The sequence below is a fragment of the Pogona vitticeps genome, chromosome 3, assembly GCF_051106095.1.
Source record: "Pogona vitticeps strain Pit_001003342236 chromosome 3, PviZW2.1, whole genome shotgun sequence".
Classification (NCBI taxonomy): Eukaryota; Metazoa; Chordata; class Lepidosauria; order Squamata; family Agamidae; genus Pogona; species Pogona vitticeps.
In genome coordinates, this window is record NC_135785.1 from 93,915,621 (window position 1) to 93,943,091 (window position 27,471).

A 27,471-nucleotide genomic window follows, 5' to 3' on the forward strand; every position below is an offset into this window, starting at 1 on the left:
AGCTATTTCAAGTGGCCTGGGACCTTCTTCAGCCTAATGGTTCGGTGGAGGTCCCAGACTGCTCAGTGACTCACTGTAACAAATTTGTTACACACTTTGAGGGAAAAATTGCTCATATTTGCAAAGAATTGGACTCCACTGTTGATGCAGAGCCTATGGTTGTGTCCAATGCTCCGGACTTGTCATAATTTATTGGATGCATTTCCGCAGTTTGGGGCTGATCCTTGACCCAGGTCTGACCTTGGAAGCCCAGGTGGACTCGGTGCCCAGGTGTCCCTTCTTACAGCTGTGGATAATATACGAACTTCGCCCTTACCTGGATGAGTGGAGCCTGGCAACAGTCACACATGCACTGCTAACAACCAGACTGGACTACTGCAATGTGCGATACGTGAGGCAGCCTTTGAAGACAGTCCAGCAATTGCAACTGGCAGAGGACCAGGCTGCGTGGCTGGTAAGTTGTGCCACTGCATGGACTCATCTCACACCTGTTCTGAAAAATTTACACTGGCTGTCAGTTGCTGCTCGGGCCCAATTCAAGGTGCTTACTATGACATATAAAGCCCTAAACGGCTTAGGACCTGGTTATCTAAAGGACCGCCTTCTTCCATATGAGCCTGCCCATCCTCTAAGAACAGGCCAGGAGGCCCTTCTGAAGGTGCCATCCCTGAAAGAGGTGAGGGGGATGGCATGCCGAAATACAGCATTCTCAGCTGCTGCCCCCCAACTTTGGAACGTCCTCCCTATAGAGATCCGCCTGGCTCCAACACTTTTGGCTTTTTGGTGCCAGGCAAAGACCTTTCTGTTTAGCCAGCATTTTAATTAAATAGTATTTTTTTGCTGGCCATAAGAGCAGCAGGATTTATTAATACTAATATTTTAATGATTGTTTTTAATATAGGATATTATTATAATATTGCCTATTTTTAATGATTTTAATGTTTTAAAAGTTTTAATACAGTATTGTACGTCGCTCAGAGACCACTGGTAATGGCACGGCTAAAAATTCTTGTAAATAAATAAATAAATACTCTTGAACTGTGGCTAGATCTGTGAAACACACCCTCTTATTTGTTTGTTCCTCCATTCCAAGGTACTTTGGATACAATGACCCTTTCTGCTCCAGGACATATATGTGGGTATGCCTTAAGTCATCCTTCTGAAGGAAGATCCCGGATGTGGAAGCAATGATAGTACACTACTATCTACAAAGATTTTTGTCTTTAAACAACGAAATAAATGGCTAAAGAACACTGAATGAATGGCCTCTTAAAACTGAAAACCACTTGGGGCCTGGCTATCTATAGGTCTGCCTGTCTTATTATGAGCATGTCTGGGCATTAAAATCTTCATGAGAGCCGTCTTAAGAATATCAATGGTTTCAGAGGCTCACATAACAAGCATATGGGAGAGCACCTTTTCTTGTGTGGCTCCTGGACTGTGGGAATGTACTCCCTCCAGATTTGTGATCCATTTCCACTCAGACTCTTGTTAAGAAGGGTATAAAAACACATGGGGGGCAGGCATATGTTTAACATGCCCTGTGTTGTTTTAAACTGGATGTTTGCTCTATTTTAATGTTTTTTTACAGTGGGGTTGATCTTACTTGATTATACAACGTCATAGTTAAATTTGGTTTTGGTTTTATTCTTTCATGAAGATTTTAAGCTCTTTTAAGCATCACTCATCAACAGTATTGAAAGAATTAAGGTACTTTAGTATGGTGACGGAAAGTATGAACAAACAGGAAGTGGGCAAGCCGCCTGAGCTTCTCTTTGCCTTCTCTGATGTTAGTGGGGAAACTGACTATATTTGAACTTTATTTTCTGCTGTCCTGAAATGGGGTGTGACGTTTGGAATTCTAGGACTCCCAACCCCAGATGGACATTCAAGCATTAAGTGAAGCGCCTTTTTTTTTAACCATACTTAGTAGCAGCAAGCCTAAGTAAGTTTACAATGCTACACAGGCACATACAAACTGGAAAAGATAACACCGAATACAGTCAGTTTCCACCAACTTTGAGTTTTAATAATTTATCTGTTAAGTGACATATGTGATGTCATATTCAAAATGTTTGGGAGCTATATTGTGATATTTCAAAAGACGGATTTGTTTTATTATAAACATTTTATATCCCTCGATATATTTAAATAAAACAAGAGGTGCTGTACTTAAAACTTTCCAATGATGAAGACAAACACCGGACTTTAGTGCCCCCTGCCTGTACATTTCTGATCTTTCCCACAACTAGAATTATGCAATCAAGCTAAATGTGTATGATTTCTGCAGATCACATAATTCAGATTTTCTCTATTGGTTCATAATTTTAATTTTTTTAGTTTTATAGTAAATGTAGCCCTGCCCAATGGTGCGAGGGGTCTCAAACTGCAAACTGAGCATGGAAGTTGAACAGGTCTACAATATCAAGTAAGTCAGAACACACACAAAAGAAATGATGCCAAGAGAACATATCATCAGGCATGTTTATTTACTGATTCCCTTTCAGGGGATAAAAAAGGAAAACATACAAAAATAAATACAACACCATTAAATTAGTGATCTGTTAACAAATGTCTTAACATTAGGATAACTCTAATGTGCTACCTATTCCATAGTACCTAAATCCTGTTTTGTGAAGATGGATTGTAGTTTAAACACAAGCTACTCAAAATGTTCCCTGCTGGAGGAAACAGATGGAGAACAGCACTATAGTCAGAAGCTGCATGACATACTGGAAAGAGAAAAATAAGGCAGGAAGCTTCGCATGTCAATAAGGAGCAAGCAAGACAGGAGCACCACCTGACCATTCACTGTGCATTCAGTACTGGAGTATGGGAGAACTACGACAGTTGACAGTGTTCTGTTTGGACCAGGTTCTGCGCCATGTGTCACAGTGGAAGCTCACAACAAAGGATGTCAGAATACTACAAGGTAAATGCCATAAGGGAAGCTGCCTCTTTGGACAGAGGTGATGTTAATATTGCACAAATTCACAGGAGAAAAAAAAGTTTAAGTGAAGGTAGAAAGCTTTGCTCTTAACCGTTCCATTCTTGTTGGGAGAAGGCCAAACATTTCTTTACTGAGTTCTAGCTCAGTTTCAATGGCCTGAACGGCTTCGGGGTGTTTTTCACAGTACTCAACGAGAAATGAGTAATATTCCAAAGAAGTCTGCATGTTCTCCAACTGTTTCTTGCCATCTGAAGTAATAAGCTTGCCATAAAGACGTGCAATGTGAAACTTGGCTACCATTGCAGGGCGAAGAACATCTTCCTCAAGCACCTCAGGGAACACCTTATCAGGGTTCCTCAGGGAATCTAAAAAGAGTTCATAATATTTTATTGCCATTTGAGCAAGAGAATTGATTTTTTTAATTGTGTGGGAATCAAGCTCCTCTAATCTATTGCCAATTGCCACTTTTAAATCCATCATTTCATAGTAGGTTTCTGCTAGTTCAAACTGAAGCTGTCTACTGAGTAGCAGATAAAACTGAGGGTTTAACTCTGCACATATTGGCTCCAGCATATCAATCCTGCGCTTATGCATCTTGCAACGCCTCTCATAGTCTTCTTCAAAGAAAGCCAGAACTTTGAACAAAGCGCTATGGTCCTGAACAATTTCAATGTGGTCAGTGACAAACCCATCTACCTGGAAGAACTCTTTCGCTTCATTGACATAATTCTGCCCTACTAAGAAAATTTCCCTGGCTTCTTTGAAGTCTAATGGAAACACACAGCTCACTTTTTCTTCCATGGCCAAAATAGCGTCAGACAGGTCACTAGTTCCAAAGAGAACAGCCTTCTTTCGCCCCTTCTCTTTTTCATCCTCCTCTTTTTTCTGCTGGGCCTTAAGCTCCGCCTGCCTGTCCGGATCCAACTCACCAATGTTGTCCTAAATCAAGAATAGTCCAGTGTAAAATATTTTGCCATTGTAGTTCAAAGATAAGCACCATGAAGTTGATCAGCTTTTCATCTTTACAGGAACCACCTGCTACTCCCATGCTATTTTCTTTATAGAAAACATTGATTTCAACATTCTATTTTTAAATATACTGTTCAGACTCTTTTTTCAGTATTTATTCCTTACTTTCTAACAGTGGAAGCTCCTCAATGATCTCTGTGCATTCTTAACTTCATGTATGGTGGTGTTTAAATAGAATCACATAGAGTGGTGCCTCAACTTACGAACTTAATCCTTTTCTGAAGATGGTCGTAACTTGAAATAATCGTAGGTCGAAGCACCATTTCCCATAGGAATGCACTGGAAGGGGATTAATCCGTTCCAGACGCCCAAAACAAACAAAATCCACTGCAAACCCCATCAGAACATGTTGCAGCCGGGGAGGGGGGATCACCAAAAACAACAGAACAAAAAATGCAAGCCCCATCGGAATGCGCTGGGGAAAAAACCTCCCTCTCTCTCTCTCTCTCTCTCTCTCTCTCTCTCTCTCTCTCACACACACACACACACACACACACACACACAAACAGAGCAAGCCCCATCAGAATGCGCTGGGGCTGGGAATATAAAACCACACAAACACAAAAACTGAGCAAGCCCCATCGGAACGCGCTGGGGCTGGGAAAAAAACCCACGCACACAAAAACAGAGCAAGTCCCCTCAGAACGTGCTGGGGCTGGGAAAAACACACACACATAAAAAAAGAGCAAGCCCCCTCAGAACGTGCTGGGGCTGGAAAAAAACCCCCACAAAAAACAAACAGAGCAAGCCCCATCAGAACGCACTGGGGCTGGAAAACCCCCCACACACACAAAAACAGAGCAAGTCCCCTCAGAATGTGCTGGGGCTGGGGAAAAAAACCCACACAAAAACAAACAGAGCAAGCCCCATCAGAACGTGCTGGGGCTGGGGAAAAAACACACACATAAAAAAAGAGCAAGCCCCCTCAGAACGTGCTGGGGCTGGAAAAAAAAACCCCACACAAAAACAAACAGAGCAAGCCCCATCAGAACCCACTGGGGCTGGAAAAAAACCCACGCACACAAAAACTGAGCAAGCCCCCTCAGAACGCGCTGGGGCTGGGGAAAAAACACACATAAAAAAAGAGCAAGCCCCCTCAGAACATGCTGGGGCTGGAAAAAAAACCCCACACAAAAACAAACAGAGCAAGCAAGCCCCATCAGAACGTGCTGGGGCTGGAAAAAGCAACAACACAAAACACACCAAAAAAACACAGCACAGAAACATAAATCTCCCTCAGCCCAAACCCACCCTGCAAAATCCTGTATACACTTACTCAGAAGCAGAAAGCTGCACCAGGCAGTCCGAAGCCTCCTCTGACGCACACTCTCTAACCGTTGGGGCGAAAGAGCTACAAAGAAGCAGCCTCTTTGCTGACCAATGGTTAGTAATTTAAATTCCCTGCCTTTTCCACCACCTTTTTTTTCCAGTCATAACTCAAAGCTCCAGTCGCAAGCAGAAGCAAAATGTTGCGGTCGGAGCTGGTCATAACTCGAAAGGGTCATAAGTTGGGACGTTCGTAAATTGAGGCACCACTGTACTAAGCTTAAAGCATTGTGGAGGAGATATATTAAAAATCTTGCAATAATTCTTCAACCAGTTATTCTGGGATAGTTTTCTTTTTAACTTTATTTGACTTATTATTGAACAAATAGCTTAAGAATTCCAAGACTCTCTCAATCCACCACATCTCCTCATGAAGTACTCTGGGGGTGGGGGAAAGCAATCTCCCCAAGTTCCAGTGTGGGGTGGAGAAAGAAAGAGTCTGGATGTGCAGGGCATATAAATATGTCAACATCTGAACAGATTTGTGTATAGTGTATTTATAAAATAATTACAACCCGCATACTGCTTTGGTTATGGCCACTGTTACATACAGCACTGATGTTACCTGTCTGTCATGGGTTTGGAGGGAAAGTTCCATCCTATGGGGAGTGGAAGGCGGGACATCAGGAGGAGGGGCTGTACTGTATATATATGTGATGCCTGTGTGGTGAGAGAGACATACTGAGAGATGCTGAGAGACACTGGGTTGTGACGAAGCAGCAGCTGGGAAGAAGGAGCTGTTGTGGGAGTCTGTGTGTCAGACAGGGTACTTCTGTGTGTCAGAGTACCAACCTGATAGGTTCAGGTGTCTGTTGGTTAGCCAGAACTGATAGGTTCAGGGTCTGTGCTTCAAGTTAAGGGTTCTGGGTGAACCAAACTGTATGCTTGTATGAGTGAGAATAAGCCACGTTACTTTATTTTATTCACCTGATTGTTTATTTTTCCCTGTGTGTATTTAAATAAACCTTAATCTTTATTTGTTTAAAAATCCATCCCTGGTCTGTGTGACTTCTTATAGGGAATGGTTGGTGGCAGCTTAGTGTAACTGTGTGACATATCCCAGTAGGTCTGGGTTTGTCACATTGATTGGTGTCCAGCGTGTGGGATACGACTGGTCCAGTTGTCCAGCGGTCCAGCAAAGCCTTGGCAAGTGTGCCCAGAGCAAGGGGGGTCTAGTCAGGGACAGTCTGAGGCGCGTAGGTAATCTTCTAGGTGTACCTCACGGGGAGGTGCGCTAGTAGAAGAACGTGCCAACTGGGGAGACTTAGATTAAGGTGCTCTGAGGCAGCCTAGTTTTGGCGGGAAAAAGCTGAGGCAAAACTGCGTAGCAACAGCGAGCTAGCTTGCCAGCTGAGAGGCCCAGCAGAGGGGGGTAGGCTCTGACTCGATACTGTTGCAAGTTTAGTGCTGAAGAACAGCAGCAATCTCTATAGGAAAGCTGGTTCTGAGGCAAGCAGGAAAAAAGTGGTCGTTTTATTTCGAGGCTTGACTTTTTAAAGCAGCCTGTTCTGAGGGGGGATTATGCCCTTGACTCGAAGCCAGATAGCAGACATGAGTGAAGTGAAAGACCCCCAGATTGACCAAGGTTCTGAGGATGAATTTGGCTCAGTGCAGGGTGACAGCACAGGAGAGCAGAACCCAGAACTTAGAAAAATACTCATAGTCCAACAGCATGAACTGAGGATGAGGCAATTTGAAATGGAGGAAAGGGAAAGAGAAGAAAGATTAGAGAGAGAGAAAATTGCTCTGGAAAAAGAACGGATGGCGTTTGAATTAAGGAGATTGGAACTGATGAACCAGAACAATAATAATAATAGGGATTCTGAGGGAGGCCAACTGTCTAAAGCTGACCTGAAGAAATTCCCTGTGTACCACAAGGGAGATTGTCCTGAGGTGTTCTTTTCCTTAGTGGAAAGAGCGTTTGTGGACTTCTCAGTGAGGGAAACTGAGAAGATGACCATCATGCGATCTTTAATCAGTGGTAGCCTGGCTGAGGTTTATGCCGAGATGCCTGAGGAACTGATGAAAGATTTTGCAGAGTTTAAAAAACTGGTGTTTGCCAGACATGGGATAAATGCAGAGCAGCTGAGACAAAGATTCAGGTCCCTCACCAAGAAACCAGAGCAGACTTTTACCCAAGTGGGGGCCCAATTGGTGAGGCTGCTTGAGAAATGGCTATCGCAGGAAGGGACAGAGACCTATGAGCAGCTTAAAGACTTGATAGCACTGGAACAGTTCTATTCAGTCCTGCATGGGGAATTGAAATTCCAGGTGAGGGAAAGGAAACCGAAATCTGTGGCAGCAGCCGCTGAGATCGCAGATTTTATTTCCCAAATAAGAAAGCCCTTGGGTGAGGGGAAATCTGTAGGTAAACCCAAAGAAACCTACAGCAAGTACTCTCAGGGACCAGGGAAAAGCCAGCAAGGGGGAGGGGCCCATGGTGAAGGGAAGCCCTCAGACATGAAACTAAGACCTCAGATTTTGGAGGGAAAACCAAAACAAGATGAGAGAGAATCAAAATACACCAGAAAATGCTATTTCTGTCAGGGAAAGGGTCATCTAATCTCAGAGTGTGAGAAATTAAAGCAGCTAAAAGGAATGGTGCCTCAGAATTCTAGTGGGACCAAGCCAAAAGCTGTGTTCTGTGTCCAGAAAGAGCAAGGCTCAGTGTCACTGAGGGAGCCTGTTGCCATGGCTACTCAGTCTGGAACAGCTACCTCTGCTGATCAGGCTGAGGAAAATGGTCCTCTTGTAGAGGTAAAGCGCTGCTTGCTGGTGAAAACAGATTCTCAGTTGTTTGAGACAGCCGGGGTGGACGTAGGAATACTTGACCGTCAGTATAGGGGGCTGCGGGACACTTGTTCCCAGGTAACCCTGTGCCATCCAGATATTATTCCTAGGGAGTTTATAATCCCAAATGGGAGCATGAAGGTGGCAGGGATTGAAGGGCAGGTAATCTCTCTGCCAGTAGCAGAGGTACCTGTCAACTTTCAAGGCTGGAGGGGAGTTTGGCGGCTAGCGATTTCATCGACTCTGCCAGCAGCCGTGCTCGTGGGAAATGACCTGGCTGAACATGTGAAACGGGTGCTAGTGATTACACGCTCACAAGCCACCACGGGGACAGTTCAGGGGGGTAATGATGAGCCAGAGACGGAAGCAGAGGGGAGTTCAGAAGCTGTGGTGGAAACCTTAACCACAGACAGCAGATTTGGACAGGAGCAAAAGGCAGACGCCACTCTCCAAAAGTGTTTTGAACAGGTGACTGACGCCCAACTAACACCTGAAACCCCAGTGAGATTTCTGGAGAAAAAGGGGGTTTTATATAGAGAAACCCTGAGGAATGTCTCAAAAGGGGGAGAAGGGATCAGAAGTCAGCTGGTGGTACCTGAAAAGTATCGCCCCATGATCTTACAAAGGGGTCACTCTGACATGTTTGCTGCACACTTAGGGGTGAAAGGGCCCCTTGATTTGATCAAGCAAGATTGGGAGCAGATCACCCAGGATGACCCACAAGACGTTGTAACATACATAGACACCTTGATGAATGACCTAAAGCGAAATCTAGAGCTGGCAGCAGAAAACCTGCAAGCTCAGAAGGTCAGACAGAAAACATGGTATGACCACAAAGCTAGAGAGAGGCACTTTGACCCAGGGGAGGAAGTGCTTTGGCTTAGGCCCTGCAGAGAGAATAAACTGCAGCTCAAATGGGCAGGACCATATAGGGTCATTTCCAAGATGTCAGACCTGAACTACCTAATAGAGCAGGAGGAGAACCAAGCAAGGAGGGTGGTTCATGTGAATGCCCTAAAACCCTACTACAGAGGGGAACAGAGGGTTTTATTCGCGATAAAAGCAGCTGAGAGTGAGGAAGCTGAATTACCCTTCTGGGAGGGTAGAGGGGAAGTAAAATACAACCCAGAGGAGGTAAAGATCAGTCCTGCACTCACCCAAGACCAGCAGCAAGAACTAAAAATGCTGCTTAGTAAATATCAACAGGTGTTTTCCAACAAGCCGGGGATAGTGAAGGGAGTGATGCATCGGATCCACACAGGGGATGCACCCCCGCAGGCAGTATCCCCATACCGAGTAACGGGACCCTATAGGGACAAGGTGCGGAAGGAGCTGGACGAGATGCTTAGGGAGAACATAATCGTCCCCTCTTCTAGTCCTTGGTCCTCTCCGATAGTCCTTGTGGACAAGCCTGATGGGAGCATTAGGTTTTGTGTTGATTACAGGAAATTAAACCGTGTAACCACTCCTGATGCCTACCCAATGCCCAGGCTAGACAACCTGATTGAAACAATAGGGGGTTGTCGGTTCATCTCATCATTGGACCTGGTAAAGGGATATTGGCAATTAAGAATTGATCCCAGGGATCAAGAAAAGACTGCCTTTTGCAGCCCTTTTGGTCTCTATGAGTTTCGAGTCCTGAGCTTTGGTCTCAGAAATGCACCAGCCACATTCCAAAGGCTGATGGACCAGACCTTGGCAGGGCTCAGTGACTTTACAGTGGCCTACATTGACGACATAGGGATCTTCAGTAATACCTGGGAAGATCACCTGATACACCTGGAGTTAGTGCTGCAGAGGTTAAGTGCAGCAGGGCTAACAGTAAAGGCCAGCAAGTGTCAGCTGGGTAGCCCAGAAATAAAATACTTGGGTCACATGGTAGGGGGAGGAGTGATAAAACCCCTGGAGGCCAAAATAGAAGCTGTTCGTGATTGGCCTAGACCCAACACCAAGAAAAAAGTCAAATCATTTCTTGGGTTGGTGGGCTACTACAGAAAGTTCATCCCGAGGTTTAGCGAGATTGCGGCTCCGCTGACCGATCTGACGAGGAAGACGGCTGATGACCGCATCCCGTGGACCAGCGACTGTGAGGCGGCGTTCCAGAGGTTGAAGGAGGCGTTAATCAACTATCCCGTGCTGCGTGCTCCAGACTTCGACCGGGAGTTCATCATCTACACCGATGCGTCTAACAGCGGGGTAGGAGCAGTTCTGTGCCAGGAGGATGAGAATGGTGACCAGCATCCAGTATCCTACCTGAGTAGGAAGCTTCAAAAAGGTGAGAGACATTTGGCAACCGTGGAGAAGGAGTGTTTGGCCATAGTCTACGCGATCCAGAAGGCCAAGCCTTACATCTGGGGAAGACATTTTATTCTGTGTACTGACCATTCACCATTGCAATGGTTAAAGACAATGAAAACCCACAATAGCAAACTTATGAGGTGGGCTTTAAACCTACAGGACTATGACTTTGAAGTGAAGGTGGTCAGAGGGTCAGTGAACTGTGTTGCTGACGCCTTATCAAGAAGACCTGAAGATTGAAGACGGCGAAAGAACATGGACTATGTGTATATAATGATGACAAAAAGTTAAATGTACCTGGTTTTGAATTTGGTTTGTATGAATAAAGGTAAACTGATGTAATGTATATGGTAAATGTTTAAATGCCTAATTGCTATGGTTTAACTTAGAATGTAAGTATAAGTGAGTATAATATGGTATGTATAACTGTTGTTGTGTATTTTATACAGGTTGTTTTTTGGTGAAAAGCACGTTAGCTTTCCCCCTACAAAACAACTTATAAAGAGGGGAGGTGTTACATACAGCACTGATGTTACCTGTCTGTCATGGGTTTGGAGGGAAAGTTCCATCCTATGGGGAGTGGAAGGCGGGACATCAGGAGGAGGGGCTGTACTGTATATATATGTGATGCCTGTGTGGTGAGAGAGACATACTGAGAGATGCTGAGAGACACTGGGTTGTGACGAAGCAGCAGCTGGGAAGAAGGAGCTGTTGTGGGAGTCTGTGTGTCAGACAGGGTACTTCTGTGTGTCAGAGTACCAACCTGATAGGTTCAGGTGTCTGTTGGTTAGCCAGAACTGATAGGTTCAGGGTCTGTGCTTCAAGTTAAGGGTTCTGGGTGAACCAAACTGTATGCTTGTATGAGTGAGAATAAGCCACGTTACTTTATTTTATTCACCTGATTGTTTATTTTTCCCTGTGTGTATTTAAATAAACCTTAATCTTTATTTGTTTAAAAATCCATCCCTGGTCTGTGTGACTTCTTATAGGGAATGGTTGGTGGCAGCTTAGTGTAACTGTGTGACATATCCCAGTAGGTCTGGGTTTGTCACAGCCACCACTGCCATGAAACCTCCAGAAGGCCAGTCACAAGGGACTGCAACCCTTAAGATGAGTGTTTTTACTCCTCATATCTTCTCTGGACTCTCAGCACCATTAACAGCTACGTGACTGCTTACACTTAATACAGCAAGCTCAAAAAAATGGTTATTGTAATTTATTAATTACCTCGAGCATCTTTCGGGTTCCCTGCAACAAGTTCAAGCAGTACTTGACCCAACACCTTGCAATTTCAGCTTTCCTCTGTCGAAGATCCTGTTGATCTTGTTCCATTTCGTCTGTTTTAAAATAATACAAGCATTTAGGTGGGATTCACAGCTGAATTTTGAAAAGCGTTCCCAAGAAAAAAGGCTAACTGCCCTAACCATCTGAGGAGGTGGCAAAGAATGAAAGTAACAGTTAGTTACAATGCTGATGCTGAAATTTTCAAATCATTAATAGGGATCAAACATCTTCAAAACTCTTCCTCCCCAAAGGAAGGAGACATCCAAATTTCCATTTCAGAGAAATAACATGTAGGAATACTTTGGAATAGTTTTCACAAAACAGTTACAATAGGTTGCTGACATTAACAATTTTGAGAAATAAGAAAGGGGAAAGTATGAAGATACCACCACTACAAGCTGTTCCACAAAAGCAAATATATTTGAGAGCTCTATACATATTCTTTGTCAGTAAATTCAAAATAATAATACAAATTATTTCCTTGTTATCATGATCTAACCCCAATTCTGCCTCAACAGCCTGAAAGGCTTAGTGAAGGAGCACAGCCTTATTTACTTGGCAGTATTTTCACCCTGTGTACTAAGCAGCTGCCAAAACGACACGCAAGTTTTCCCTTCAGCTCTCTGGTGTTTCAGCCACTACTGTATCTTAGACCACCAGGCCATACTAATTTCAAGGGAAACAGCAGCTGTAGCAGCCAGGTATTAATCTCTCACAGGCTGAAGCTTGGTTGGCTGCCTGCTGCTGCTATCACTTGAAGTTCTGGCTGCTCACAGCAGATGCACGAGGCACACGGGAAGCAAAAATGTTTACTTGCTCATTCCAACCTTCATACATTCCAACTTGACAGAGAGAACTAAGGCTCTGGCACACTGAATGCAAAGTCACAACAGTTCGGCATGGAATAGAATAACTTACTATCTTCTGCAGATGGTACCTGTCCAGCTTGGCTAAAGATGACATTGGCAGCAGCTAAACAATGCCGGGATTCCATGAAACATTGCTGTGGGGAGAACACACAGTAACAGTTGTTTCTGACATATAACTACCTAATAGATCACACTCAATGAGAAAGTGGTCACAATTGAAAATGCTGGTTACAACCTATGAAACCTTACAGAGCTTAAGCTCAGACGACATGTAGAACTGTGTATCTTCCCATGTTAAGACTGCCTAAATCTTGAGATTCTTAAGAGAAGCCTCTCTCTCATCCTGCCAGCCACATCGCCATGCTTGGTGACGACAGGAGACAGGGCCTTCTTGGGGGCTGCTCCAGGGCTATGGGACTCCTTTCTGAGAGAAAACGACCACCACCACCCCTTTCTCCTTCTCCCTTTTATTTAAACAAGCTATTGTGGGAGGATCTTTTAGTAGTCAGTGTTGCATTTCTCTCGCTCTCTTGTGCTTAAATTGGTATTAAATTATTTTAATTTCGTGATTGTTCTTAACATGGTAACTTTGCTGTTTGTGAGCTATTGTTTTAAATATATATAACTGAATGTTTAGTCGTATCTGTTTGAATTCACATTGTGAGCTACCCTGGGTTGTGCACTGGGAGAAAGGTGGAATACAAATTAAATATAATAAAAAATTATTATTTTGAAATTGGATACTGGGATGCATGGTTACGGAAGGATCCAGAGACATAAACTAACAACAAACAAAAAAACAAACATAGATGTTCCCCGATGAAAATTCAACCATCATAGCTAAATTGTTCCCATGCTCTTCAGTTGAAATCTGACACTTGCTCTTTTTTTCCCTAAACACTGTTAGTGTCATTACTGCTCACAGTGTAATTCTATATTGACATTAATTCAAATCCCTTTGTCTGCTAACAGATCTCACTCCTAAGTGAATGCGCAGGACTGAAAATTGGGGATGTTCCTTTTGATGGAAGGCTGCAATAAGCTTATTTCCTGAAATTTAAGGACTCTTTCTAAGGCAGTGCTTTCTCAGCCCACAGTTTTAGACTCTTGTTTGATGACCTGCTGATATAACAAAAGTAACTGCATATCCATTCCTATTATACAGCTTTAAAATGTTCTGACCACTGAGATCTCTTGGTAGTCTGGTAATGAATACTCCAAAGGACCATGTGGAACAAAACCAATGCTAAATTGTCCCTCGTTATGAAGACGGAAATACTTCATTAACTTCTGCAGCACTTCAGAGATTTCAGAATGCAAATATTTCCTCTATGTCATTTATACATAGGGTTATTAATCCAAACTGTGTTAATATACCACAAAATAATGCTACTTCTATAGCAAAGATAGAGCAAGTCAGAGCTGATAACTAAAAATTGTGTACGCTCTCAAACTATAGAGATCTTAAAATGAAAAATTTAGAAAAATCATTTTGAAAAGCAGCTAGTTTTCATTTACACTATAAAGCTGTCTCAGGAACAGTGGTTGCTATTTCACCTGTAGTTCATGATCACCTGTAGTGAATCAGTTGTGTGCAAGTGGAGGAAGGCTAGGTATATGAATTTGTTTGCATTCACCAAATACTTAGCTAAGAAGTACAATGGATCACTACATATGCCTCAAATTCCTCTCACTATACTGGCCAAACATTTTAGCTGGTAAAACCAAGGATATATTATTCCAAGCATAAGATACTGAAAGTCTCTACACTGAGATCACTTTCACACTGAGCACTTATTCTTAAAACCCACCTGCTTACATGCAAAGACCTGGTAGACTGATAATCATGGTAAGCAACTCTCCTTTAGAAACTGAAAATAGCTTGAACCTAGAGTCTGAGTGATCACCAACTTCTCCCATCCTCTCCATTAACCACTTCCAGAAGATCTGCTGTTCCAGAAGATCTGCCAACATTTTGGAGCATATTTTAAGCACAGCAGGAGGTTGTTTTTTCTTTGGTTGTGTTCTTCCCCCACCCCCAAAAAAGCATCCACTCCAGCAGTAGAAATGCTTCATTACATCAATAGCTGTATATGGTCAGCCCTTCCATTCGGGGAAGGCAAAGTTTAGAGCCAAGCTATTTGATAATGAACCAGACAATGGAATTTGAACCTAAGTTTAGCTGTTTTCAGTGGGGCCCAAGTTTAAGCAACCTATTCTAGAACAGGGCAGGAAAGCCTATGACCCTCCAGATGTTCTTGGATTCCAGTTCCAAACAAACCCAGTTAGCCTGCCAAATCATGAGGGATGATGGAAGTAGAATTTCATCTACATTTACAGAGATGCAAGTTCCAGATCCCTGGCTGATTCAACACAACAGTAATGTTACACCACAGGTTTTGTATAATATTTTTAAGCTGCTGGAACAGCAAGACTACTGGACCGTCTACAAATTAAGAAACATAGAAGAGAACACTGAAACGATTACCTTTGTGAGATAATATTGAGACAAAGTAGCTGCATTGAGAGCCCATTCTACTGGATGGTAGCCACTATACTCAAGCTGCCGTTTGAGTGTGGTATGGCAATACTGTGCAGCCTTCTCAATCATTTCCAGATGCTGGTAGACTTGGGCCAAATAATATAGCGTATGAGTAAAGACTTTCTCAAATCTGGGGAAACAGGGGGGTTAGATTTAATTTTATGGCAGATCTTCCTCCATTGCTCTCAAATTTCTGCTTTAGACAACACACACCTTTTTGATCTTTCTTGGTCAGTAAGTCTCTCTTCTTCAGCCATAAAGTGTTCACTGGAATCAAGTGGAGGGTTCCCATTCTGCAAAATATAAGGTAGGTTGGAGATAATGCATACCCTATTATTTGTACTCTCTCTTTTGGCAGCACTCTGACACTGCGCAGACTGTAAGGCTAAAAGCAGGGGTGGGGAATTTGTGCTCCTCCATACAAGGTTAGACTTCGTCTCCCATTAGCTCCACAGAACATTGCCAATGATTGACGTGATGAGAGGTGTAACCAAAAACATCTGGTAAGCTATTTGTTCCCCACCCCAGATACAAAGAAGCACCTTAAAAGTCCTAAAATGTTCTTATTGCACAAAACATCCAAGTGTCACATGTCCAATTTAGCTGGCTCTCGTGTCTTTTCTCAATATCTCCAGCATCTTTCCCTACTGTATAACAGAATCAGTTCTTAGGTACCCTTAGGCCTATATTCTTGAAAAAATTTCATCCAAACATTTATGTTGGAATTAGCAGAACTATAACTTGGTGAGAGGGTGATAAATTAACTATAGTTATAACTATAACAGTGAGAGGGTGATAAATTAAATACTATTTCAGCAACAGTAGTATGAGAGAAATAAAGACTCATGCATTATTTGACAATAAGGGCAGGACCAGTTGTAGCTAGACAGATCCACTGGTCAATATCCTGTTGCTTAGCATAGTAAACTGCACTAGAGTAGGCCCATCAAATCAATGGGAATTAAGTGAGCTATTACCATAAATTACACTAATTCAAATAGACATTAACTATGACTTATTATGCTAAAGCAAGTAGCAGTTAGAGCAGTACTATTGGAATCAACATAAATTACACAGGTGTTGACTCACCAAACCCCGACTGATTTATTGGGCCTAGTCTAGCACAATTAACAATGCTAAGCATCAGGACTTTGGCTTATATATTCAGCATGTCATACAAAGGTAAGCAGGATCAATCAACAAAAATACTCCATTTATGAGCAACATTTTCAATATCAGTAAACATCAAGATACAGTGGGGTCTCAACTTAATCCGTATTGGAAGGTGGTTCTCAAGTCGAAAAGTTCTTAAGTCGAATCTGCATTTCCCATAGGAATGCATTGAAAACCATTTAATCCGTATCTGCTCTTTTCTGACCATAGAAACTAATGGGAAGCTGCTATTCTGCCTTCTGCCACTAGAGGGGGATATTTTCTTTCTTTTTTCCCCTTAGGTTCAGGGAAGGCAGGGAACACTAAAGGCAGCACTTTAGAACTCTTTTTTTAAAAAAACGAAGCCAATTTTAAATAATGTTTTAAAGCATATTGTACTGATTTTTTCAGCACAAAGGCACTCAGGCAGGCTTTTTAGGTGCTGAGCAAGCCTCCGGAAGCCTGCTCAGAGCCAGCCGATCAGCTGTTAGGCGGGGAGAGGAGCGGGGAAAACCACAAAATGGCTGCCAGGCTCTTTCTGGGTGTCGGCTTTTAGCTCTTTCCTGCTCTTTTTCCTGTGGTTTGGGGGCTACCAAGGCCTGGTAAGTGACTTTATTTAACAGTACAGTATTTATTTTTAAGTTTCTGACCCTTTTCCCCCCTCCAGAAGCCTCTAAGGGGAGGGAGGGGGGACTTTTTTCCCTGTTCCTAACTCAAGGGAAGTTCGCATGTGGAGTCCTTACTTTCCCTATAGGGCAGGTTCGTAACTCGAATTGTTCGCAAGTCGGGTCGTTCGTAAGTCGAGACCCCACTGTACACTCATCAGTTCAAACATCTCTTGAATAATTGAATAAGCCGCCTAGAGTGGTCTTTTAGACCAGATGGGCGGGGTATAAATCAAATAAATAAATAAATAATTCAAAAGCATGAAGTATACAGATTCCTATAATAAATCTATCAAGCTGTCATTTGATTTGTATCAAATTTTCATATTCTATGAGCATTAAAAAAAGGAAATAAAAATAATATAACATGTTAATTAATGATGGGATGGGCTACCCTGTGGTAATCTTCCCAATTTGAATCTGTCAGTTAATACTTCTGCAAGAACCTCTGAGTTTATTCAGCTTTTCAAGAACTCCAATCCTCCACACATAGTATCCTGCCCACACATTCAGATCTTCGGGTGAGAAAATTTTCCAAATATCATCAGCTGGCAAGGTCCATTATGTTTGCATAAGGGAGGTGTGACATCTCAACATCCACAGTGACCTCTTGAATTTGGAATATGCTTCCTGTAGTAGTATAACTGGCATTGACACTATAAACTTTTTAACACCAGGTGAAGACACTTTTATACATCTTAAGCTTCATTACTTCCATTCTCCTTGGTTATTTATTTCTGCTTGTTTCTTACTACACTACGAAAATTGATGTGTTATGTTATGGCTGAAATAATCCTGTGTAAACTACACCATATGCTAATGACATTATCAGCTATAGCCATTTTTTTAAATTAAACATTTCCAATAGTTCCCCTGAAGTTTCTGAGGATGCACTTTCAACATTGAGAAGCAAACTGATCAGTGGCAGCAATTTTCAGTAATTAAAGACTCCCCTCTCCTACCCTATGGCCCCCAATCCTTCCCAATGATGAAAATGACTCCGCAAGAGCCTTAGAACCTTCAGGGGAGAAACTGGCAATGTTTAATTTCTGAAAAATCACTGTGGTTGATGACATCACCAGCCTCATAAATTGTAACTTATGGAAACAGGATTTTAGCCATTGTATGTATTCTATGGAATCCAGAAATAAGTTAGAATAAGGGGCATGTTAAGATATTTTAAATATATATATTAAGAGTATTAAGAAGTATTTCAATCTAATGTTTTAGAAACTTTAACCTTGAGGAACTAGGGGAGCTGGATTTGAATCAGATATGGCCAAACAGGACTGCACGCATTTCTAGAGGTAGGATATTTTATCCTAGAGATGGGTTAGCCTGATTCTCCAAGGCTCTCTCTTAGACCAACATTATTCTAAGGAAAATTCTGTTAAATAAAACCAGGCCATCATTCGCATGCAGCAGTTTAAATATTTTCAGCATCACATTTCTGGATTTGCCAAAGTACAGCATTCCAGTGTTTTCAAAATGGACATGTCAGTGGATTTAAAAGTGTCCTGAGGCAATTCTGTGTACAAACAGTGCTTTAGAGGATTTGACAAAGGCCCCATTGTGCTAATGTTATGGCACCACAGAGTCAACAACTTACAAGGTTGCTTGTTATGCATAAAGAGTTTAGCTTATTATAAGCCCTCTTGATAGAAAGTATTTTTTAAAAACTAATGCAGCATCACAGCCATAAAACCATGAAAACAAAGGTTTTAAAAAGTATTTCACTGCAAGTATTATGTGACAACTAAAGTGTCACAGAATTGCTTCATAGGAGTTTTATGCATTTACTAAGTACACTTACATTTTATTCTGATACAAATATTATAATTAACTACTTGCACTGCATACTTTGCTTAAACACTAGACATCTTTAAAGTTGTTCAAAAATAATTCTAGAATCATAGAATCACAGAGTTGGAAGAGACCACAGGGGCCATCGAATCCAACCACCTGTCATGCAGGAACTCCATCAAAGCACTCCCGACAGATGGCCATCCAGCCTCTGTTTAAAAACCTCCATAGAAAGAGACTCCACCACACTCTGAGGCAGCATATTCCACTGCTGACCAGCTCTGCCTGTCAGGAAGTTCTCCCTGAGATTCAGGTAGAATCTCTTTTCCTGTAGTTTGAAGCCATTACTCCTTGTCTGGACGCATGGAAAACAAACCTGTCCCTTCCTCAACATGGCATCAATTATTTAGACATGGCTATCATGTCCCCTCTTAATCTTCTTTTTGTAAGGCTAAACATTCCCAGCTCCCTAACCTGCTCCTCATAGGACATGGGTTCCAGACCTTTGACCATTTTGGTCGCCCTCCTCTGGATACGTTCCAGGTTGTCAACATCCTTCTTGAATTGAGGTGCCCAGAACTGAACACAATACTCCAGGTGAGGTCTGACCAAAGCAGAATAGGGTGGTACGTTCACTTCCCTTGATCTAGACACTATACAGTACTCCGATTGATGCAACCAAGAATTTCATTGGCTTTCTTGGCAGCTGCATCACACTGCTTACTCATGTTCAGTTTGTGGTCTACAAAGACTCCTAGAGCCCTTTCACAGGTACTGTTGTCTAGCCAGGTGTCTTCCATCCTATATCTGTGTAGTTCATTTTTTCTGCCTAGGTGTAGGACCTTACATTTCTCCCTATTCAAATTCATTTTGTTAGTTTTGGCCCAGGACTCTAATCTGTCAAGGTCATTTAGAATTTTAATCCTGTCCCCTGGAAAATTAGCAACCCCTCCCAATTTGATATCATCTGCAAATTTAATCAGCATACTCTCTATTCTTTCATCCAAATCATTGATAAAGATGTTGACTAGCAGAGGGGCCAGAACAGGACCCGGAGGCACCCCATTAGTTACCTCTCTCCAGGATGAAGAGAAGCCACTGGTGGGCACCCTTTGGGTTCGGTCAGTCAACCAATTACAAATCCACTGAACAGTAGCACTGTCTAGCCCAGATTTTACTAGCTTCCTTGCAAGAATATCATGGGGAACTTTGTCAAAGGCCTTACTGACTTTCTAGTTAGCATTAATTATCAGCAATTTCTGAACATATGGCATCCAAAAGAAAGACATTCAAAACTTCTGACAACTCATTTTCTAAAGAATGGCTCCTATTTTCACAGTGCAAAACAAAGATATTAACTTCTCTTTTTAAAAGTTTTTTTATTGACAATCCATTGAAAAGACTATAAGAAAACATTAACTTCAAAGCCCCAAAACAATGTGCCCAGAAAATATGTCTATTATTTCATGCTTGGAAATATTTGCAGTTTTGACTACGGCGGCGTCCAAGACATACTTGCAGAAACACAGAGCAAATTCACTCTCCACATTACCTCTTTCATGTACTGATTATATAAAGCCTCTGCAGATTCCAGGTAAGTTTGTGCTGTTTCAATGTCATCTCTTTCTGACCACAGGATGCCTAGATTATTCTATAAAATAAGAGCAGATGAAATTGTTAGTTTTAAAGCTATCACAAAAAAATGACGAAATCCACACTCACTGAAGTGACTTTCAGAGAAGAGCTCTGAAATATGTAATACAAGAAGTGCACAAGAAGAATGCCAGCCATCTGCTTGTAGAGCACATAAGCAGCACATCCAGAATAAAAACATGGAGGGAAAGTGCCAGAGGGACAGTGTTGATGTTCCTGTCCTGTTGTCATCAGTCTGTGCTAGATGTTTGTGTGTTCTGTGCTATCAAGTCAGAACAGACTTATAGCGACTCTAAGGGCTATCAAGGTAAATGAGATATTTAAGGAGTTGTTTTACTATTTCCATTCCCCCAGTAAGTTTCCATGGTCAAGTAGGGATATCAACCCTGTTCTCTAGAATCCTAATCTATCCTTCTATCCAATGCACCACACTGTGCTAAATGTATAGGGGGCAAAACCACTGATGGCACACTCCGCACAGAGACTAAGCAAAATGGCAAGAGGCGAACAAAATGTCATGCCTATCTGCTTTTTACTCTTAAGGAGAGCAAGCAAAGAAAATATTTTGCAGACCAATAACCTCAGGAGCAAATTAACAGGGCTGTACTGCTCTGTTGCCTAGCCTGATGTCACACCATCAAAGTCTGTGAAGAGGAACCATATGGGGCTGGGGAATATCCACAAACTGCTTAAGCAATTGCTGCACTGCACAGCTTCCACTGCACATTCATCAAACCTGAAAGCATATGAACATATTATTTGCCAGTTCTCCTGTTCAAAACATCACTGTCTTATAAACAATTGTTCCACAGATTGTTCGCAAACCAGAAGCTCAACTAATCACCTTCCATTTAAATGCAGCCACTGTTCTCCTGCAGTGACAACCAACACCACATCCCCTTGCCCATGGAGGGCCTAGTCCAGTGATGGCGAACCTATGGCACGTGTGCCACAGCTGGCACGTGAAACCCTTTCCTCTAGCATGCGGCAAACCTTTTGAAATGGCTGCAGCTGGGATTCCCCCTTTCTCTTCCTGTTCTGGGCCCTTTAACTTCCTGTCCATCCCCATTATTCCCCCTTTAATTTCCTATCTGTCCCCATGATTCCCCCTTTAACTTCCTGTCCGTCCCCATGATACCCCCTGAACTGCCACTTCCTGTTCTGGTCCTCATGGCAGCCACTGGTTTCTTCCCCACCGCCTCATTTTGGGCACTCGAGCCAAAAAAGGTTTGCTTCCACTGGCCTAGGCCTTCACATAAATATTAGGATTTCAACTAGCTTGCCGACAGAATAAGCTTGTTTTCATTGTTCCATGGGCAGGTCTGTTTCGACAGACTTCGATTAGTCTGTTTTATGACCTTCCTGGGAAAAAAATAAATAACAGGGCAGTAAAGTAACCAACTGCTGCGCTACCCACAATATTATCTTTCCCTAAACCCTTTCAGGGCCCAAAATCCCACAAAAAACCTTTCAACGGGCAGGAAGCCTTAACCACAGCATGCAGTTTGTCACGCAGCCAAGCTAGCGCCCACTTGTTTGTCTCTTTCCTCAAAGCGAGGCACCCTTCCCCTCTTGCCCTCCGGAGGCTTGCGAACTCCCGCCACCCCTACAGAGAGGACAGGCACCGAGATCAACGGACGGCTTCGGTCTGAGCACGGGACACGTGTGTGTGTGTGTGTGTGTGTGTGTGTGTGTGTGTGTGTGTGTGTGTGTGTGTGAGCACGGGACACGTGTGTGTGTGTGTGTGTGTGTGTGTGTGTGTGTGTGTGAGCACGGGACACGTGTGTGTGTGTGTGTGTGTGTGTGTGTGTGTGTGTGTGTGTGTGTGTGTGTGTGTGTGTGTGTGTGTGTGTGTGTGTGGTATGGGCTACAGCTCTTACCACCACCGCCCCCCCCTCTCTCTACACACACACCTCCGCTGGGGACCAGGAAGGCCGCCCCCTCCCCAAGTCTTCCGAAAGAGCTTCCCTAGCCCTCCGGGAGGGGGAGGCTTTCCGGCCGAGAAAGGCCTTTCCGCACCTGGGCCTGGATGTAGAGGGAGACGGCCTCTCGGGAGAGCCGGTGACGCTCCAGCAGCCGGAGGCACTTCAGCAGGTGCTCCTCGCCGGCGGAGCGCTCCTGGGTGTCGGTGTGGTTCACCCCCAGCTCGTACTCGACCACGGCCAGCTGGACGGCGCGCTGCCGCTCTCGGGCGTCGCCCTGCTCGCCGCCGCCTTCCTCGGAGCCCGGGGTTTCCTCGGCCTCGCCGGCCTCCTCGGAGCCCAGAAGCTGTTTGATGCCTTCGAGCAGCTCCCGGGCAATGTACTTGGAGCGATAGGGCTCCGTCTCGGGGTCCTTCTTGGCCTCCACGTAAGAGAGGTTGACGGCGCTGCGAAACTTCTCGCACAGCGAAGCCCACTCGGCCGGGGTCGCCATCTTCTCTCCGGCCAGCGGACCCGGTCGGCGCCCGCCTTCGGGACGCCCTTAAAGTACTGCGCAGGCGCGGGCCGAGGAGACGCGCGGAGCCATCCTTCCCCACCTCCTGCCAGCCTCGCGTCGGCGCCCGGGGCTTCTTTTCCCACAGTTAAAATGGAGTCACGACGAAGGGAACGAGAAGCGGCAACAGGATGGAAGGAAACTGCAATACAGAACGAAGAGGCAGGGCGAGGAGAGGATGTGTCTCAGGAATGCTGTTGGGACTACAGCTCCCATCATTCCTTGCCGTTGGCAAGGACGATAGGAACTGGAACTCTTGAGTCTTTGGAGGACTTGGCCTCAAAAGGCCAAGGAATCGCGCGAGACGCCGTTGTCGCGTCCCGTGAAAACTTGTGAAGATGCCTCTTTAAAAGCTTATTATCAAGATGGAGGTCCACTATACATGAAGGAGCTTTAAAATCCTTCCCACGAATGTAAGAGGCGATACAGTACCTTTATTTAGACCAGCCATTCTCAACCTTTTTTAAAAACCTTTGTAAAACACAATAGGAAACAGTACCGAAGAACTACTCTGGGCGGCTAACAGTTAAAAACACTATTTTCCATCCCCAACCACAAAAAATATGGGGTAGTTTCCAGTCTGAGGTCCTCTCCAAATGTGCCAACACCCCCCCACACACACACACTGCAGGGCACGTTATCTTAGTATGCAAAGGCTCCATAGACTGGATTTGGTTGTAGTTGCTTAAGAAGAAATAGATTTTCCAAGTGTTTAAAGGTGGATTATGAAGTAGACAGTTTCTTCCTTGACCACATCAAGCAAAGGCGTGTTGTCTACATGATGTAGACAGGAGTGGCAGCATCCTTGTTTATCTAATCATAAAGAGGATCAAATTTGGGTGAGGGGGCATTGAACCTCTAACTAATGGGACTTTGCCATTCTTAGCATTAGATCGGAAGACTGACATCTCCCACTTTCTATTCTGGGGAGGTAACCTGTATATGAAGTTTCCTGACAACTCATTGTCTGAATTAGAGGCAGTGGAATGGGAATCCTGATTGCTGAATGTTCTTTTTCCATACTGTACTTCAAGGCCTTGGAATGCTTCCCAGAAGCAATTTTCCACAAATCTTGCTGATTTGGAAGAATTATTTTGACTTGCTTTGTTGATTGTAGGTTAGGCTACAATTGTTAAGAGTCCTTGGCTGACTAGAGAACTAGAGGAGGGAAACTAGAGGGTGTCTTTTGCTTTTTTAATGTATTTGGTTTCAAAAGTGAAAGTTAAAAGCCATCTCGGGATGTAGTTAACTGCCAGTGTTGAGATTGTTTAGCTGACTGGATGGGTGACCAAGGTGTATGTTTGCAGCTATGTTTATGTATGGTGGCTATACCTGGTGGATGACTTGAAAGGTGGTAAGATACTGTACAGTGTTATGTGGAGGAAAAAAGCTCTCAACTTATTATAGCAAAGGTGTATGTATTAAAACTCAGCTACAGCAATTTCTTGTAAAATAGTTTTTAAAGCCCTATTAGCTGCAAGCTAAGGGCAACTGCCTGATTTTGTAAAATGCAGTGTTTTTAAATTTTGTAACTAGGATCTCCACACCAAGTGTTCCTTTGTATTGCAATAATGTGATGTGTATGAAAAGGTCAGGGCTGGAGTCTGAAAGGGGCTAATATTGTAAAACTAAGAACTCATGACAGAAGTATTCCGCTCTCTTTAAAACTGTTACTGGTATCACTAGTTTTTTTTAAAAAGAAAGAAAACTAGAATATGTAAATATGTGTGGAAGACTCAGCGACTTCAGGTGGTATAAAGAAGTGATGGGCAGACTAAGCCTGTGGAATCTACTTTTGTTTTTAACCAGATGCCCATGGCTCACTAGTAAAGCCTGGCTCAAGAGGAACATACTCTCAAAAGTACCATATTTTTCCCTGTATAGTATACTTTTGTCTAAAATCTTTAGATTAAAAATTGAGGGTTGCCTTATACATGGAAGGAGGGCAAAGGAATCAAAACGCTTTGATCCCTACTTTCTCCCTCCACTTTTTTTGCAAGTGGAGGGGTTTGATGATTCCTGCTTTCCCCATCCACTTTCTTGTGAAGAAAATACAGGGGGAAAGCGCTTTGATCCCTGCCTTCCCCCTCCACTTGCTAAGCCCCGCTTAGATTTCTTAATTTGGGGTTAGAAAAGTGTGTGGGGGGGGTTAATACAGAGGGGCATCTTATACACGGAAAAATAGTTAATTCTGCACGTAGAAATCTGAGCACAAAAACTGAATGCTGCTTCCTGCCCTGCCCTTCCATGTAACAGTTCAGAATCTCTCAAACCTACTCTATTTCTGCAGTATTACCTTTGGTGATAGTAATGAAGTCATTTTTTAGCTGTGCATTGGAAGCAGCCTAGGTAAAAGCATTTTGTCCAAAATCTTACTGTGTTTATGTAAGTACACAACCTACCACATTTAATTGTTGGTAACTGCTGAGGTACTAGGATACCTCAATTGTGGAACTGGGTAGGGGACTAGGCAGACAAGATGCTTGTTAGTACCATATGAATTAGCTGCAGCAAAACATATGTGAAGACAAACAGGACTAGCCTTTACAAATTAAGGAATATATGAATATAAGCATTAATGTTATCTTCCAGGGCTTAGAAGAAATGTATTAAAATTTAGCACACCAGTTACCATTTTTATTTTTATGTTACAAATCATCCAATGCTGTTATTCACCCCAATTAATGTAACAGCATTGGATGGTTGGTAATACCAAAATAAACATGACTGTGCCATTAACTTGATTATTGCTTTGCCCTACAAAAAAAGGGTTGTGTGGTGCTTAGTTGTGTAAATTGTGTTGATATATGTAAAGTTGGTGACATAATTATTGTAGAGTTTATAAGGAGAGTGCGCATGTGACAGGACAGGCTGAGTGTGGAGCATGGAATGTTAGTAAGATTGGTTTAGACTGGCTGAGTAGAAGGAAGGTAATATCTGAGAAGACTGAAGAGTGGGGAGATAATAAATTTTTGAGTAAAACAACATTTTACTGAAATAGTTTCTGCAATAAGTTACTTAATTTAGTTCAAGCAAAACAACATAGTGTGTTGAGGATTGGTCCTGAGGTGGGAAGTGGCGTCAAGGTTTGACATCTTGCATGTATAGAATGCTGAAATAATTAAGGGGAGTGTAAAAAAGCAACCTTGAATAATGTTCACGGTGCTTAAATAAATGAGGTTTTGAACAGCTGAATGCTACAAGTCACTGCAAAACTACTAGCTAACTCTCCATCAAAGACATCACAGGAAAAGGAAGGTCAATGTAAAATAACACTGCCTCACAAAGAATCTCTTTCCTAGCAAATCTGAACATATGTAAGGAACTAAAACAAAAAATATAATGGATTTTTTAAAAAAACCCTCCTACTTAGAGTACTGAAATGTGAAAATAGCAAATTGGTGTCTTACAGAGATGAAGTGCCAGCAATCTCCTGACATGTACCTAAGCAGAAGCATACCCAAGCAAATTACTAAATTACTATGCAACCTGTCTGCTACTACAGTAGGTGTTCTGGGGAACAAGTCAAAATATAAACAATATACCCAACTGCCACATCAGTTTGCTAGCTTGGCAAAACAATGTAGATTCTTACAAAAAAATTCAAGAGTTGTCTTTCATAAACTACCAGTTTGCTACCCCAGCAAGTTCCAGTTGTATACAAATGAAAGGAAAATAAACAAATAGGAGAAAGAGAAATATAGGGATGCAAGAGAAACATGCTACACTCATCAGATACGAACATAGGCACTAGGCATGCAGCAGCAGGATTCATTTCCAGAAGCTGGCAACACATAAAAATAAATCATGGCTTTCCCTCTATGGATTCAACTTGTTTGGCTGGGCGGGAACACTGTTAAATATTTTGTTTCGTACCTCAATGTGCTTAAAAGCTAAGAAATGTATTTTATTTTCATTTTGTTTTTTTTACTTTTTAAAACACTGATATTTTAAGAAATATGCTTTTTAAGGGCACCTGCTCAAGCTCCAGGCTCCTATATTTTGGAACTGAAATATGATTCAGTTCTTATCTGTCACCTATAGTTAAAAGCTTATAATTGGAATATATTTTTCTGACTTAAGTATATTGTCTGCAACTTAAGTTCAGCCTTCATGCATTTTTAAGCTTCGGCACCTATAGCTTTTTCACTGCTGCAAGTTTAATTTCTGTATAACTGAAATGTATCTAACATGTTTTCAATAATTATTGGATTTTTGTTATTCTATGGAAGTCTAGTCATGCAAGTCTGCTTTTTTCTTTTCTGTCAGGTGTATCTAGGTTAACTCCTTAACACATTATTTCAGTTTCTAGAATTCCAGCTAAGTGGCCAGCTGCAAGAAATAAAAATGTCTTTAGAATTATGCATGTAATCTTTAGCCCTATTCTTGCCATACAACACTCTCAACTCACTGTCTGCTCATTTCTTTCACTAATAGCTTTAGTTAGAACAAGGTGTTGCTTTGGTTTGTGATGTTAGTGCAAACAAAAAAAGCTGCAATGACAAACCGCCCTTACGCCTAATCCTATGACTTTATATTCCAGAACACTTAATTCTTGTTTCTTTTTAACATGAGAGTTTGGCAGTAATATCTGTATGAATTTTTTTAAAAAGTTAATATGGCAATAAAGGCAAA

The 27,471-nt window shown here is 42.7% G+C and overlaps 1 protein-coding gene across 1 annotated transcript; it reads right to left on the reverse strand.

The window, feature by feature from the left end:
• Positions 1-2,470: 2,470 nt before the first annotated feature.
• Positions 2,471-22,856, reverse strand: KIFBP (kinesin family binding protein). Its single transcript, XM_020807958.3, has 7 exons — positions 22,381-22,856; positions 20,261-20,359; positions 15,302-15,381; positions 15,035-15,218; positions 12,596-12,680; positions 11,621-11,730; positions 2,471-3,889 (listed from the first exon to the last, which is right to left on the reverse strand). Exons 1-7 carry the CDS (start codon positions 22,774-22,776, stop codon positions 3,011-3,013), a joined length of 1,833 nt encoding a protein of 610 aa, XP_020663617.2. The 5' UTR covers positions 22,777-22,856; the 3' UTR covers positions 2,471-3,010.
• Positions 22,857-27,471: the final 4,615 nt, after the last annotated feature.

Excerpts from the sequence above, each read along its gene's own strand:
- KIFBP (XM_020807958.3), bottom strand. The coding sequence starts at position 22,776 with ATGGCGACCCCGGCCGAGTGGGCTTCGCTGTGCGAGAAGTTTCGCAGC. Across the intron at positions 15,219-15,301 it reads GACCAAGAAAGATCAAAAAG|ATTTGAGAAAGTCTTTACTC; the intron begins GTGTGTGTTGTC and ends CTGTTTCCCCAG. Across the intron at positions 12,681-15,034 it reads CTCAATATTATCTCACAAAG|CAATGTTTCATGGAATCCCG; the intron begins GTAATCGTTTCA and ends TTCTCCCCACAG.